General features: G+C 41.5%; 1 protein-coding gene and 1 long non-coding RNA gene across 5 annotated transcripts; one reads left to right on the top strand and one right to left on the bottom strand.

The window, feature by feature from the left end:
- The first annotated feature begins 498 nt into the window (after positions 1-498).
- LOC124069741 lies at positions 499-7,668 on the top strand. Of its 4 annotated transcripts, none has more exons than XR_006845095.1 (8): positions 499-622; positions 1,771-1,859; positions 2,083-2,211; positions 2,612-2,735; positions 3,080-3,170; positions 3,284-3,466; positions 6,322-7,110; positions 7,402-7,586. It is a non-coding gene; the product is annotated as an uncharacterized LOC124069741 (long non-coding RNA). The 4 variants fall into 4 exon arrangements; XR_006845094.1 differs by having other exon boundaries at positions 6,322-7,115; XR_006845096.1 differs by having other exon boundaries at positions 500-622; positions 6,322-6,682; positions 7,533-7,668.
- On the bottom strand, positions 5,009-10,988 carry rabggtb (Rab geranylgeranyltransferase subunit beta). The gene is made up of 9 exons (XM_046409149.1): positions 10,872-10,988; positions 10,399-10,506; positions 10,054-10,251; positions 9,018-9,123; positions 8,400-8,452; positions 8,188-8,298; positions 7,580-7,705; positions 6,937-7,086; positions 5,009-6,502 (listed from the first exon to the last, which is right to left on the bottom strand). Exons 1-9 carry the CDS (start codon positions 10,944-10,946, stop codon positions 6,362-6,364), a joined length of 1,068 nt encoding a protein of 355 aa, XP_046265105.1. The 5' UTR covers positions 10,947-10,988; the 3' UTR covers positions 5,009-6,361.
- Positions 10,989-12,593: the final 1,605 nt, after the last annotated feature.

Raw genomic sequence — 12,593 nt, 5'->3', positions numbered from 1 at the left:
CCCTTCATCTCTCTCTCTCTTCCTCACTAATGAGAACCAGAGGGGTTTCTCGGTAGCCTAACAACCAGCATGTTTGTCTCTGCCCAGACTCCAAGAGCCCACTGCTTACTGCTCCCCCACCGACTAAGTAAATAGGCAAATAAATAAAAACCTAACAGGGCTTTCAGTATATTTTTGCAGGTCCACGATGCACTGAGAATATATGATGGAAAATGCATGTATAGTAGGAACAGGGGTTGGACCTGAGGGTTGGTCAGAGGAGGTACAGGCCTGCTCTCTGGAGCTCCCTGGACCCCTTGTTGCTGTCAAATGGATTATTGAATGGGCCCCCCCGGGAACAGGTCCAGGAGCCCCTGAACCAGAGTGTCTGCAGAAAGCACACAGGAAAAAAAGAGAGTAATTTTTTCAGAGTTAACATTATTTTCCTCTGAAATAGTCATTTTTATTCATTTTGGATTGTAATTATTCCTGGTGGCCACTTGAAAGGGAGCAACAAAACAGAGGAAATTGTAATATTAAGAACACGCCCACTAATGTTTGCTAAGTTTCGTTTCTGCCGCCATTTTCTAACCCCGCAGTGGAAGGTCGAGGTGAACCGCAGCAATGGACGGCGGTGAGCCAGGTAAGGCTGCAAAGTACTAAATATAGATTTTATGAGGATAAAATGTCAGAATTTTTTGTTGGCTTACTTGAAAAGTAAAGCCTGTGAGTTGCATGGCAGCTGGCGAGTTTGTGGGTTTTACGCACTGCGCAGTTGTCAAGGTCATTGCTAACGCTAGCTAGTCAGTGTCGTTACACTGACCATTTTACCTGCTCTTCGGTTAGCAAGCTTCGGTTCGTTTTTCTATGGTCTAGTCTTTGTTGTAGACCGTTTTCTCTTGCTGTTCTGTTAGCAAGCACACGTGTTTTACTCTAAATTGAATGGTCAACATTGACGGTTTTCTTTTTGGGGTAAAAAGCACGTTAGCAAGCATTTGTGTTTGTTTCGCCTGCTATTCGGCTAGCAAGCGTGCGGTTAGCAAGCACATGTGTTTAACTCTAAATTGAATGGTGTACATTGACGGGTTTCTTAAAAAAAACAAAAAAACAGCACGGTTAGCAAGCGTGTGTGTTTGTTTCGCCTGCTATTCGGCTAGCAAGCATGCAGTTAACCAGCACGTGTGTTTCGAGGTTAGCAAGCATGTGTGTTTGTTTCACCTGCTGTCAGACTAGTAAGTACGTCATTGGCAAGCTTGTCTGTTTTATTCTGAATTGTGTCCTGTACATTGACGGCTTTCACCTGATACTCTGTTGGCAAGCATGTGTGTTTTGTTTAACCTGCTGTCCGGTTAGGAAGCATGTGTGTGTTTTGTTGTACCTGCTATTTGGTTAGCAAACACGGGTGTTTTATTCTGAATTGAGTCCTGTACGTTGACCGTTTTCGCTCCAGTGTTTAATTAGCAAGCGCGTGTGTTTTACTTATATTTTTATCTGCAGTTTGGTTAGCAGGTATATACTTCTGCTGACATTCGTTCAGGGGCCATTGTGTTAAATTAGCATCAAACAAACCTTATAGACATATCATGTACTTAACCTGTTGCTGCTCTGTAGAGTTTGCTATTATTTTGTTCACATGGCTGTTTTTTTTAATCAGAGCAGCATAGACAACATGAGTGTAAAATACAAATGGAATAAGTCAAGGTGGACAATGGATTATAAATGTTAATTAATGACTTTGTAAGTAATTGTGCAAATACTAACAAAAAAAAATAACCTTTTCATGTCATGTAGGATGCAGGCTGTGCGTGTTAAGTACAGAAAGCTACAGAAGTACATCTGTTTTGAGGACCAAGTGACCTACACATCCTTTTTGGAATGTGGTGAGTGGAAAACCTAATGAGTTTCACACAATCTAACACACTAAACATACTGAATCCGTCAATTTGGGGGGATGGTGCAGATATTAATTAACTATTACTAAAGGCAAGATATACCTTTAACTGTTTAGATTTATATTGCTTAATTTATTGAATTTCCCTTGTTCTCGAGTTTATTTTTAAGGTTTTTTTTTTTTTTTTTTTTTTTTTTGTTTTATGTTCACAGCTGCCAAGAACTTAAGAGTTTTTGATGACGCAAAGACTGAGGTTGATGAGGAAGTCTTTGATTTCCTTATGAAGAAACAAAACCTGGGTGTGCTCCAGATTTGTCTTGCACAAGGTCCAAATCCAGATGGTAAGTTTCTTGGAGTGTCATTCATTTTTCTTTTGTAAAAGATTTTTTTGGGGCTTTTTGCCTTTTAATGGACAGGGTAGTGTCGTGGATAGTGAAGGGGTGAGAGACTGGGGGAATGATACGCAGTACAGTCAGGAATTGATCATGATCACCGCGTTGGGCATTGACATGTGCTTAACGACGCAGCCACTGAGCACACCGGTGTCATTCGTTATTTGTGTCTTGGCTAGCCTAACATGTTCTATGTAAGACAAGCAGATACATCTGCTGAATTGTTAGTTCATTGTATTTCAAATATTCTTTGTTTGTATGGTATTTTTTTGTAGTTACTGTAATACTTTTAGCAATTGTATGGCGTTAGCGTTAATCACACCAGCTGAATGTTTACATGGTTTGACAGATTGCATGAGTTCCCCTGCAAGCAGCTCCTTTACCAGCTCCAGTGGGGATATTGAAGGGGACTCTGATGACTGCAGCACAGTCCTGCCACCAGATGGAGAGCTGAAAACACCTCTCTTGCCCAAGTAAGTAAGTACTCAAACCGATTATTCGATGATCAAAATAGTTGACAATTAATTTAATAGTCAATTATTGTTCAATTAATTGTTGCAGCTCTACATAGAAGCCTTGTGTGCTCGTAGACGAGGAGATTTAAGTGTTTAGGTTGATCTGATTCTATAGTAGTGTAATATTTTTTATTTATTTTAAGTTTAAAACCCTTTCGAGTTTAGCACTCCAGTCTTGAGCAAGTTCAGCTCAGCTGCTGCAGTTTTAAGATTAAGTGTAAAGAAATTTTATCCTGCTAATCAGACACGTTCAAAGTAACAATTCATTTCACTTTGAATTTCGGTGTATTTTTACAGTGCAGAAGGTGGGAGTGGGAATCTGGCTTGGAGACTGAAGTTTGTCCAAAAGGAAGCTTCTGATGGAGAAAAGAAGGCTGTCAAGAATACAAATGGGTATGTGTTGTTGTTACCTCTGACCAAACTGCACACACAAGAATCATAGCAGAGTTCCCAAGCGTTGTTTATTAAATCCTAGGACATTGTCATATCCATATCCACTGTTACAGTGATCCCCTCAGCTGAAAGAGACTTGAGGGAGGACAGTCGCCTAATGACCGACAGCTTGTGTTCCTGGGGGCCATTGCACTGACGAGGCATACAGCTGATGAAGGAATTGTTATGACGAAGATGAAGGCGCCTTGCTTACAGCTGGCAGACATTTGACCCCGAAAGACTGATCACTGGACCAGGTAAAATGCTACCTTTAAACATATTGGACTGGGGCTGTGAGGTAGCAGAGACTCTCCAGCTGCCAACTGACACTGAGGTTTACTGAAGTTAGATGGGCCAAGCACCATGGAAATATGTACCGTGCAGATTTAGTTTTATGTGTTAAAGTTCATTGTGACGTGTCAGTTTTTCATAAGATCCACCATTTTGTTGTGAAGGATGAGACATTGTTTTTTGTTAATTTTGCACTACAAACAGTGTGTTTGAACGAGCATTTACACAAGAGGCAGACCTCATGTTGTGTTTGTCAGAGATCTTTTCTGTCACAAAGCATTCGATTTACAGGTGTCTTACAGTCATGGCTCCAGTTTTTATATTGTGCCACGCTGTTTCCCGTGAACACTTAAAGTAAACGTGTCAGTTAAGATATTGGGTTCTGATTTCTATTTTTTTCCATCCTTACTGCTGTATCTAAGCTGGCCCGAGTTGGAATCCTGAGTATTAAAACAAATCACAGCTGACACCATCGTGATGCAGTAATTAGAGCATTGAGGGCATAATGTTCCACACAGGGTTATCACACGATCATTTGTCTGAGATTTTATGAAAACCGTCGTTAGAAACTGTTCCAGCTAAAGTGCCATTTTCTTATCAGGCTGTACGTTGCTGCAGGGGGAGTCTTAATTACGTGGAGGAAAGTGGGCAGGTGCGAATTACCTGTCTCTAATTACTAAATCCATCTTTACGCTGCTCCATTATTATGATCTGCCAATGCTAGGAAACCTAATATCTCATACAGAATGCGTTGTGGCATTTCTGCTACTCTTACTACTGCAGCCTCTCTGGAAGTAATGTTGTGTGTGTGAATAGTATGGATTACCAATAACTCAAAGTTACCCCCCCCCCCCCCCCCCCCCCGCCTTGATCTCATTGCGTTTAATTTTTGCTTTAAATCACATCACCAAAAACCCATAACCTGGGTAGATTCTTATCAGGATCTTTGTGACAGTCACACTGTGTAGTTTGTGTCAACACAAATGCATTTTGAATGGTAAGGCTGCCATCTAGTGTCACCTACTCAAACTGCCACAGAGACGAATTCAATTGGATTTTGCAGAAAACAGGAAGATGCTCTTTACATTATGTTTTTTTTTCCATCTGCATACATGAGTATAATACGGAGGGTTTTTATTTTCGACAGGGCAGCCACACTTCTGTGAAACGGATTCACTTCCATGCGACCGATAAAGAGGAGGATAATGAGCCAATAAATACTTTAATCCTACAGGCCAATATGTGAAGCAAACAAAGAGCTTGAACCACTGTTAACCAACAGGACAACTGCCTTTTCCTCCACTTTGTCCTGCAAAAACCCAGACTAATCCCTGACCTCAGTGTGAGCGGTCTGGTGATAAAATGTGACAAAACTGAGATGAGTTAGATTATCCAGTTTTTCTTTGCTCAATAACGACTCACTTTACAGCCTGAGACTACCGGAAACCAGCTGCTTAAACACACACGAAAGTGTTTGTAAAAAGCACAAACAAAAACTGAACCTCTGCTGAAGGGAAAACATTTATTTCCAACCAAGATAACAAATAAGTTACATTAACATACACACATACTGTATAGTTGTGCAGTAAGCAGCTTTTTGTATTAGAGCCGCCCCCACAACACAAAGTGAGTCGTTTAACAAGTTGTTCAGGACAGGGTTAAGGTCTTGAGCTGTTTTTTAAAATTCTAATCATCTTTAAGCAGCTTAACTAATCGAGAACTGTTATTTAAACCCTGCGACAAAATGGACTTTTGTATAAGTTATGACTCTATAACATATCAATCAGTCAATCACTGACTGCATCATATCAGTCACTTAAATTGGATGCAGCCTCATAACAGATTCAACATGTGATTTATTTGCCTTCTGTAACAGCGTCAACACTGAGCAGCTACCTAACAACAGATAAAATGTGTATTCAGTAAGACAAAAATGCAGCATGTGTCACGCCTGAAAGAAAAGACAAATCGAAGAGTTTTAACTAAATTAGTAAACGTAAAAAAAAAAGATGTTTGAAAATCATGAAAAGATAAGACTGGAAATATTTTGAGATTTTACACAAAGTACGTCTGCCCACAGCTGCATGGCAAAGCCGAACTGAGCAACAGGGATTTAAATAAACATGCAGCTGAGACTGTGGAGAAGACGTGTTTCACCTCTGGCCTCTGAGAACAGTGATGGGTGTAGTGTTGACAGGACGAGGATGGTCTGCCCTTCACACGCTCTTACTTTTCAAATGCGGAAGTTATTTTGTTTGAAACAATTGCTGCTTGGGGGGAAAAAAAGGCAGAACTCTCCAACAGACAGACGTGGTGTCCTTAAAGCGAGGGACAGTCGAGCGTCTTGCGCCTCCAAACGTACCGAAGTCGCAGAGCACACCGGATCATGCATGTCTGTTCCACGCATAACCGTTCTGCTTCCAGCTCAAATTCAGAAATTAAATTATTAAAAATTACGCACACATGAAACAGCAGAGCCAACCAGTGCCTCTGTCCAATACGTAGCTTAGCTTCCTGTGCTAACAGTTACATGTTTCCTCTCAAACAAACTGACATGGGGACCAAGTGGAAAAAGTTACGGAATGTTGTGTAATGATTTCTGGATGTTGTTTTTCGATGGTTACACTTCAAAATATCGCTTTCTGAAGTTGTTCTCACGCAGTAAATTCAACATAAGTGACCTGGTAAAGTAATGAAAGGCTGAGAATCTGCATGACTTAATTTGTCCTTAGTGAGTGGAGACCAAATCCTTTGTCTAGAAAGTGTCTGTGGACTTTGGCTAACGCTAAGATGTGTGGCGGTCCTCTCTCTCTGTCCCCAGCATCAGCAGGGCAGCTGTGTGTGTGCGTGGTGTCAGAGGGCTAGCTGAGGAGGTCAGGCTGCAGGCTGATCCTCTGCAGGACGTCCTCGGGCATGCACAGAACAGGATTCACCGGCTTGATCTGCTCATCTCCGAGAAGGGAGAGACCTGCGATTCCGAACAGAGTGTGGAAGGGATCCACCTGTGGAGATGGAGGGAGAGATGATGACGGTCAGAGAGAGATACTCCACTAATAACTGGGCTTGTAATGACACACTGCACCACAGCGTCTCAGCACAGCTTTCACTGAAGCCAAAAGGTGACGGTGAAGGCGGATATCATCACAAGCCAAAGTGTGCATCACAGAAGACATCATCACCAGGTAACATTTGCTTGAGTGGACACAGTACATGTGCAGTATTTTCCCCACAAATTCTTAACATGTGCAGACCTTCAAGAGGTTTACTGTGGATCTACAGCAAGACTGATCTTATCTCACATGGAGACAGAGACAAAGGACAGGATCATGGAGGTGCTGGCAGTGAGATAAGGGTGGAAGTTTGGGGTAAGCGCAGGTCTAATACATTTCCCCTTTCCACTGCAGAATGCAGAAGTTAGTCGTAGTTGACAGCTCACCATGTCTCCTGGTCTGTCAGCAAAACCTCCAGTCTCTTCATCTTGACAGGCCAGGATAAACGTTCGCAGCTTGGCCTTGTCGATCCAGTGGATCCTACCGATGATTTTTAGCGACGCCAGAACCCACCAGGAGTAGCACACATCTGGAAGCTGAAAGAGGATAAAAAACACAGGGTTGGGTCAGTTTTGCAACTACATCTGATCAAAACTTGACTTCGATAGCTTTTTATGCAGTTGCTTGGTTGAAGGTCAACCAGTAACATCAGGTTCTGAAAAGGAGCTGAACAAAACAGCCAGTGCCAAGAAAAGTGAGGACTTTTCTCCTGGACCTGATCATTTCTTCATGTTTACAAAATATATATATTTGAGTATAACGATATGATGTGACACTGCAGATATAGATACACCATTTTAGTTTACAAATGACTGTAACCTTGATCTAATCTATTATAAGATTTTCTGCAGAGATCGGACTGTCTGAAGAAACTTTGTTTTGTGAAACTCAAGGCCTTTTAAAATGAACTGCCAACACTGAAGAAATAAGAATCAGAAGAGCGGCAGAGCTAACTCAGGAATCACTGTGTCCTGTCTTCTAGTTAAACGTCGACATGCAAGTACACGACAGTATCTGGAAAGCACAAACCTTCTCCGGCCGTCCATTGAGGCCTCCGGACGGCAGCTGCCTCTCGCAGAGCCACCAGCCCAGCAGGTCAGCGTTGATCTGGTGCAGCTGACCGGTGAGAGACAGGAAGCCAGTGCAGCAGTAGATCTGAGAGACAGAAGGGAAAAGACCTCAGAGATTTTACCGGAGAAGGATTTTAACACACGGCACAGCTCAAGAGGGGTGTAAATGTGATACGAGCCACCTTCCAGAGTAAGAACATTTCATCTTGTTAGTTTCGGGGATTGACAAACTCTCACTTGTGAGTCACATGCCCTCACACGAGAAAAGCCTGCAGCCTCACAAGTGTGATGTGGGAATAATAGTTTGTGTCTGATAACTTTTCTGTGGGAACCAGCAACACCCGATTACTTCGCTTTTAGTAAACTCCAGAAGTTCTTGTTTCTGTTTAAAAACAGATTAAATCAAAGTTTCCATTATCCAGTAATTGTTGCTATCTTGGCTGTTTGGGGAGAATAAACGCAAGGCGAACAAGAACACTTCAATTCCTCCCATTTATCCAGAACTTTGAAAACGGGAACACAAACTCTGGATTGTCTTAAACTACAGGACTACATCAGCGGACTCACCTGACCAGCGTGAGACTCTGAACCAGGTCTGCAGCCAAAGCCTCCATCAAAGTTCATACAAGACAAGACGAATTCTATAGCTTTGTCAACATTTATGGTGTCCATCTTGCCCTTGAAGGGAGGAGAGGACCAAAGAGTCATCTTCAGAAATATTACACAAATCATGAAGTGCTACAGTGGTGAGTGAAGACAAGTATGCGTGACATACATACCAGTAACGCCAGCGTAGCAACTGCACAGAAGGAAAATCTTGTGTCTATTTCTCCTGCAAAGACAAAAAACTGCAATTATAATAAGACACAATTTTATTATTTTAATACTAAACCAAACTAAACAGGATTTCAGTGATTTTATATATATATGATTACATAAGTTATGTACCTGTACAAATATATGAGTATATTTCAAAACGAGCGCATATACATTAGCCAAGCTGACATCCATCATGGACAACACTACTACACCCTCTGCATCAGACAGAGGAGGCTCTGAGCAGCTCCTTCAGCAGCAGACTGCTACACCCTCAGCGTAGGAAGGAGCTACAGCAGGTCCTTCATTCCCACTGCTGTTAGACTGTATAATTCAATGGTCTAGTCCTGCTTTCCTCTCTTATGAGGACTTGTATATAGCTGTATATTGTACTGTGTTTACTGTACTTGTAAATTGTTAATTTATTATCTCTATACTTTTTTGTAACTGTTGTTGCACACTTTTTGCACTCTTTCTCTGTTCTTGTGAGCTGCCACGACAAGTGAATTTCTCCACTGCAGGATCAATAAAGTTCTTACAAACTTAACTTACAAATGTGAATTGAGACAAGTCTTGCTCACCCCATTTGTCCCCTGCAAACGAGCCGTCTTCCTGCTGCAGCCCTTTGATGTATTCCACCACTTTGTCCACATCAATTGCATCCACGTTGTCATACAAGCACAGGATCTGAGGAGGACATTTTTAAAAAAAAAAATACAGAAATTCAGCCAAAAACAAAAAATGAAAGAAACATCACAAAGGCTGCAGAGACACAGCAGCTACAAGGAACTCATTTTTTGTTGATTTTGCCAGCCCCTGTTGACAACAGGTGGTGGTTCAACCACTTCCTTGGTAAAAGCTCTTGATATGTTAACATGTGACTCAGTTTCAGAAAAATCTGAAAGAAAGACTCAACATATTTTTTATTTACGCCGTGTTAGATTGACAGGATGCACAGCAATAAAGTTTGTTTTTGTGGTTATGCAAGATTAATTAACTGCATCAATAATTTTAACATGACTATGGTGAAACATCATAAACTTTGTTCAAGTACTGTCTGGGTTCCTACACTAACAGATCCGGTTACTAAGTTAAAGCAGTTTTGTTGAGGTAAAGCTTAAGTTACCAGCATTCCCTCATTATGTTATGACTTTGAGTATTAGACTAACAGCAAAACAGCTCAGTAGCAGGGCCACCTTAAAATGCTATGCTATAAGCTAGTTGTTTTGCTGCTGTCTGGCAGCACAGAAGTATCTGCTGCACCAAACACCAACACCAAACTAATGAACAGCTTCTTTATTCAGGCTGCGAGACGCCTCAGTTCACCCTCAGTGTTTTGCTATAAAAGGTTTAAAGTTTTGAATTTCATCAAAAATAAAGTTAAGGAAAAAGCCACCGATGATCTCATTTGCTTCTGTCGGTCATATAAAGGCATCGGTGTCACACCAAGACTGTTTCATCGCCAGTTAGAAGCTCCTTGTAGTGTGTTTAAATTAAAATATCACTTTAAAGAGCCTTCAGGAGTAAACATCCTCTTAGAAAGATACTGACTTTGTAGCTGCAAACAATTCCAACCTCTCACAGCATAAAAGCTGACAACAAAAGAAGAAGAGTCACCTGGACGGCGCTGAGGGTGTAGAGCAGGTGGGGGTCGTGTCCGATGCTGGCGCTGATGCCTCCACACTCGTGTTGACAGGCTTTGATGAAGTCTATGATCTCCTGCCGGTTCATCCGGGGCAGCTGCCCCATCAGGTCCATCACCGTCAGCCCCCAGTAGATGCCGCTCATCCTCAGGTACTCTGACAGCGTGTACTCCTGGACGAGCACAAAACAGGACATGAATGAACAGGAGAGCAGGACCTGTTCATAGCATAGCTCAAACAGCGAAAAATGATAAGTGGACGAAGGTGTCCAGGATAGGACAAAAACATCAGGCATGCCCGTGACATCGCCTTTACTCACATAGTCATCCTTCTTGGAGCCGTAGGCTGCGATGTAGTCTGCATGCTTGTCCAGCAGCAGCGTATTGGGAGCGTCAGGCTTAATGATGACATCCTTCACTTGGGTACCCTGACATTAAACGCAACAAAAATTTAAAACACGACACAAAGGACGATCTTGTATCAGCATCATAAAATTCCCATCGTCTCACTGTCTAATCTGATACTGAGTTAACTCATATTATGTAACTAAGTGAATACGATAAAAAGGAAACGAGTTGTTGACAGGTTATGCTAGCTACCAGCTAGCTATACGCTAACGTTTATGCTAGCTACATTGCAGCCACTTTACTGGCTGGTTTTACAGATTGCCGTTCAATGTAAGACAAAATTTGGAAACAGTACAGCTAAGTGGACATTTGCATCCACTTCGGCTATAATGTTATCTTAAACTACACTAGCTAACTGTAACATTTTCAAGGGAACGCCGGTTACCATTCCGAAAATTATCGCATGATCAGCCTTCTTCTTCTTCTTATGTTTTGACGGCGGTTTCAGATTTTGGCGCATTACCGCCACCTTCCGTCTCAGAGTGAGTACTGCAGACTAAATGCAGCACCGTATGTCGAATAAAATACAATAATAATAATTTAAAAAAAACTTTAACAAAAAACAGGGAGCCAACTGCGCTTACTCTACTTAATTGCAGTTCTGACGTACATCCACTTTACATGAGTATTTTGTTTAAGGATTCCTTCAATATATCTGTGGAGATTCTCAGTCATCCAGGTCATATTCACTCAGAGTTAAAGCAAGGACTGATGAGGAACTGATGAAGCTGCTTGGATTAGCAGTGAAACGTCTTCAAGTCAATCTTCACAAGTCCAGACACCTTGCTTTAACTCTTTGACTGATTCCTTCCGTCCAAGTTAGGAGTAGTAAATTAAACCTTACCTGGCAGAAACATCAGAGCAAATCTGAGCCCCGAGTGGCACAGGGTCTGTGAAAGAGAAAGGTGGGGGATGTTTGTCAGGTGGGTAAAAGAAGAAGCTGAGGGTAAGCAGAAAGGGATGTTAAAGGAAATGTAAAGATAGCACTACTCTCGAAAACTTATTTGGGATTCTCTAAAATATTTGAAGATGACTTTTTCTGAAAGAACAAAACAAAACAAAAAAACCCACAAAATCAGCCTGGACTCTCCTGAGGTCATTAAACCGGTTCCACAGAAACTGTTTGAGGGTTTTGGGTTTTCCCGTTTCATTGAGCTTGGAAACGTCTTTCTGATTCCCATTATTAATGTCTAGGGAAAGAAACCCACAAAAACATTATCATTTGCAGATTGTATGGAATAATTTAATTCATGGATGACATACAAACTTTATAAATCAGATCAATGCACCATTATGTCATGTGTGTGTTACAGACACTTTAATGACTGCAGAGCCTGATGTCGCTCCACACTGGATATTTGGTAATAATGTAGAAATGACATTTGTTCAGAATCACTTATGCTAAATCAGACAACAAAAACAAAACAGATGATATGCGTCTTCAGACACATTCCTTTGTTCATAACGGATTCTGGCGAGACATGAATTTGTGCAGGTCAAAAAGTAAATTGCTTCTATGGCATGAAAACTACTACATACTGTACTACATCTGCAAAGTTGTGAGAATTACTTTTAAAGAGTGATCATTTCAACATGAGCAAAAAGTTCAGTCGATACAGCTGCAAGTGCATCAGTTTTGGTAGGATTTCAGAAGCAGAATAAGGCATGAACTGGTCACAATTTACCCCTCATATCAGAGTGGACAATAAGACCAAGATCAACCAAATATTAAAGAGTTGAGACATGAACACACACACACACACACACACTGTAAGGCTGAAGAGAAGTATGAACCTGCTTCTCCTCCCCAAAATCTGACCACACAGAAAAAACCCAAACTAATGCTCAGCACTTTAACCAGGTTAATGTTAAGTAAGTGCAGTATTTCTGCAGCGTCTCGTGTTATACATCATGACTGAGACTGTTATTAAAAGCAGCAGAGTTTGTACTTCGCCACCTGCTGGAGCCTGGCAGCACATGGTTATGTGATCCTTGAAAATGCCCTCACCAGCTCATTAAGTCACAAAGTTAAGGCCATAGTTCTGAACTGCATGTGGAAAACTGCTGTCTACCAATTCAGGGTCTGGATAAGTCTGAGAAAGCAAGG

The sequence above is a fragment of the Scatophagus argus genome, chromosome 13 (assembly GCF_020382885.2).
Source record: "Scatophagus argus isolate fScaArg1 chromosome 13, fScaArg1.pri, whole genome shotgun sequence".
Classification (NCBI taxonomy): domain Eukaryota; kingdom Metazoa; phylum Chordata; class Actinopteri; family Scatophagidae; genus Scatophagus; species Scatophagus argus.
This window is presented reverse-complemented; position numbering and strand designations above follow the sequence as displayed.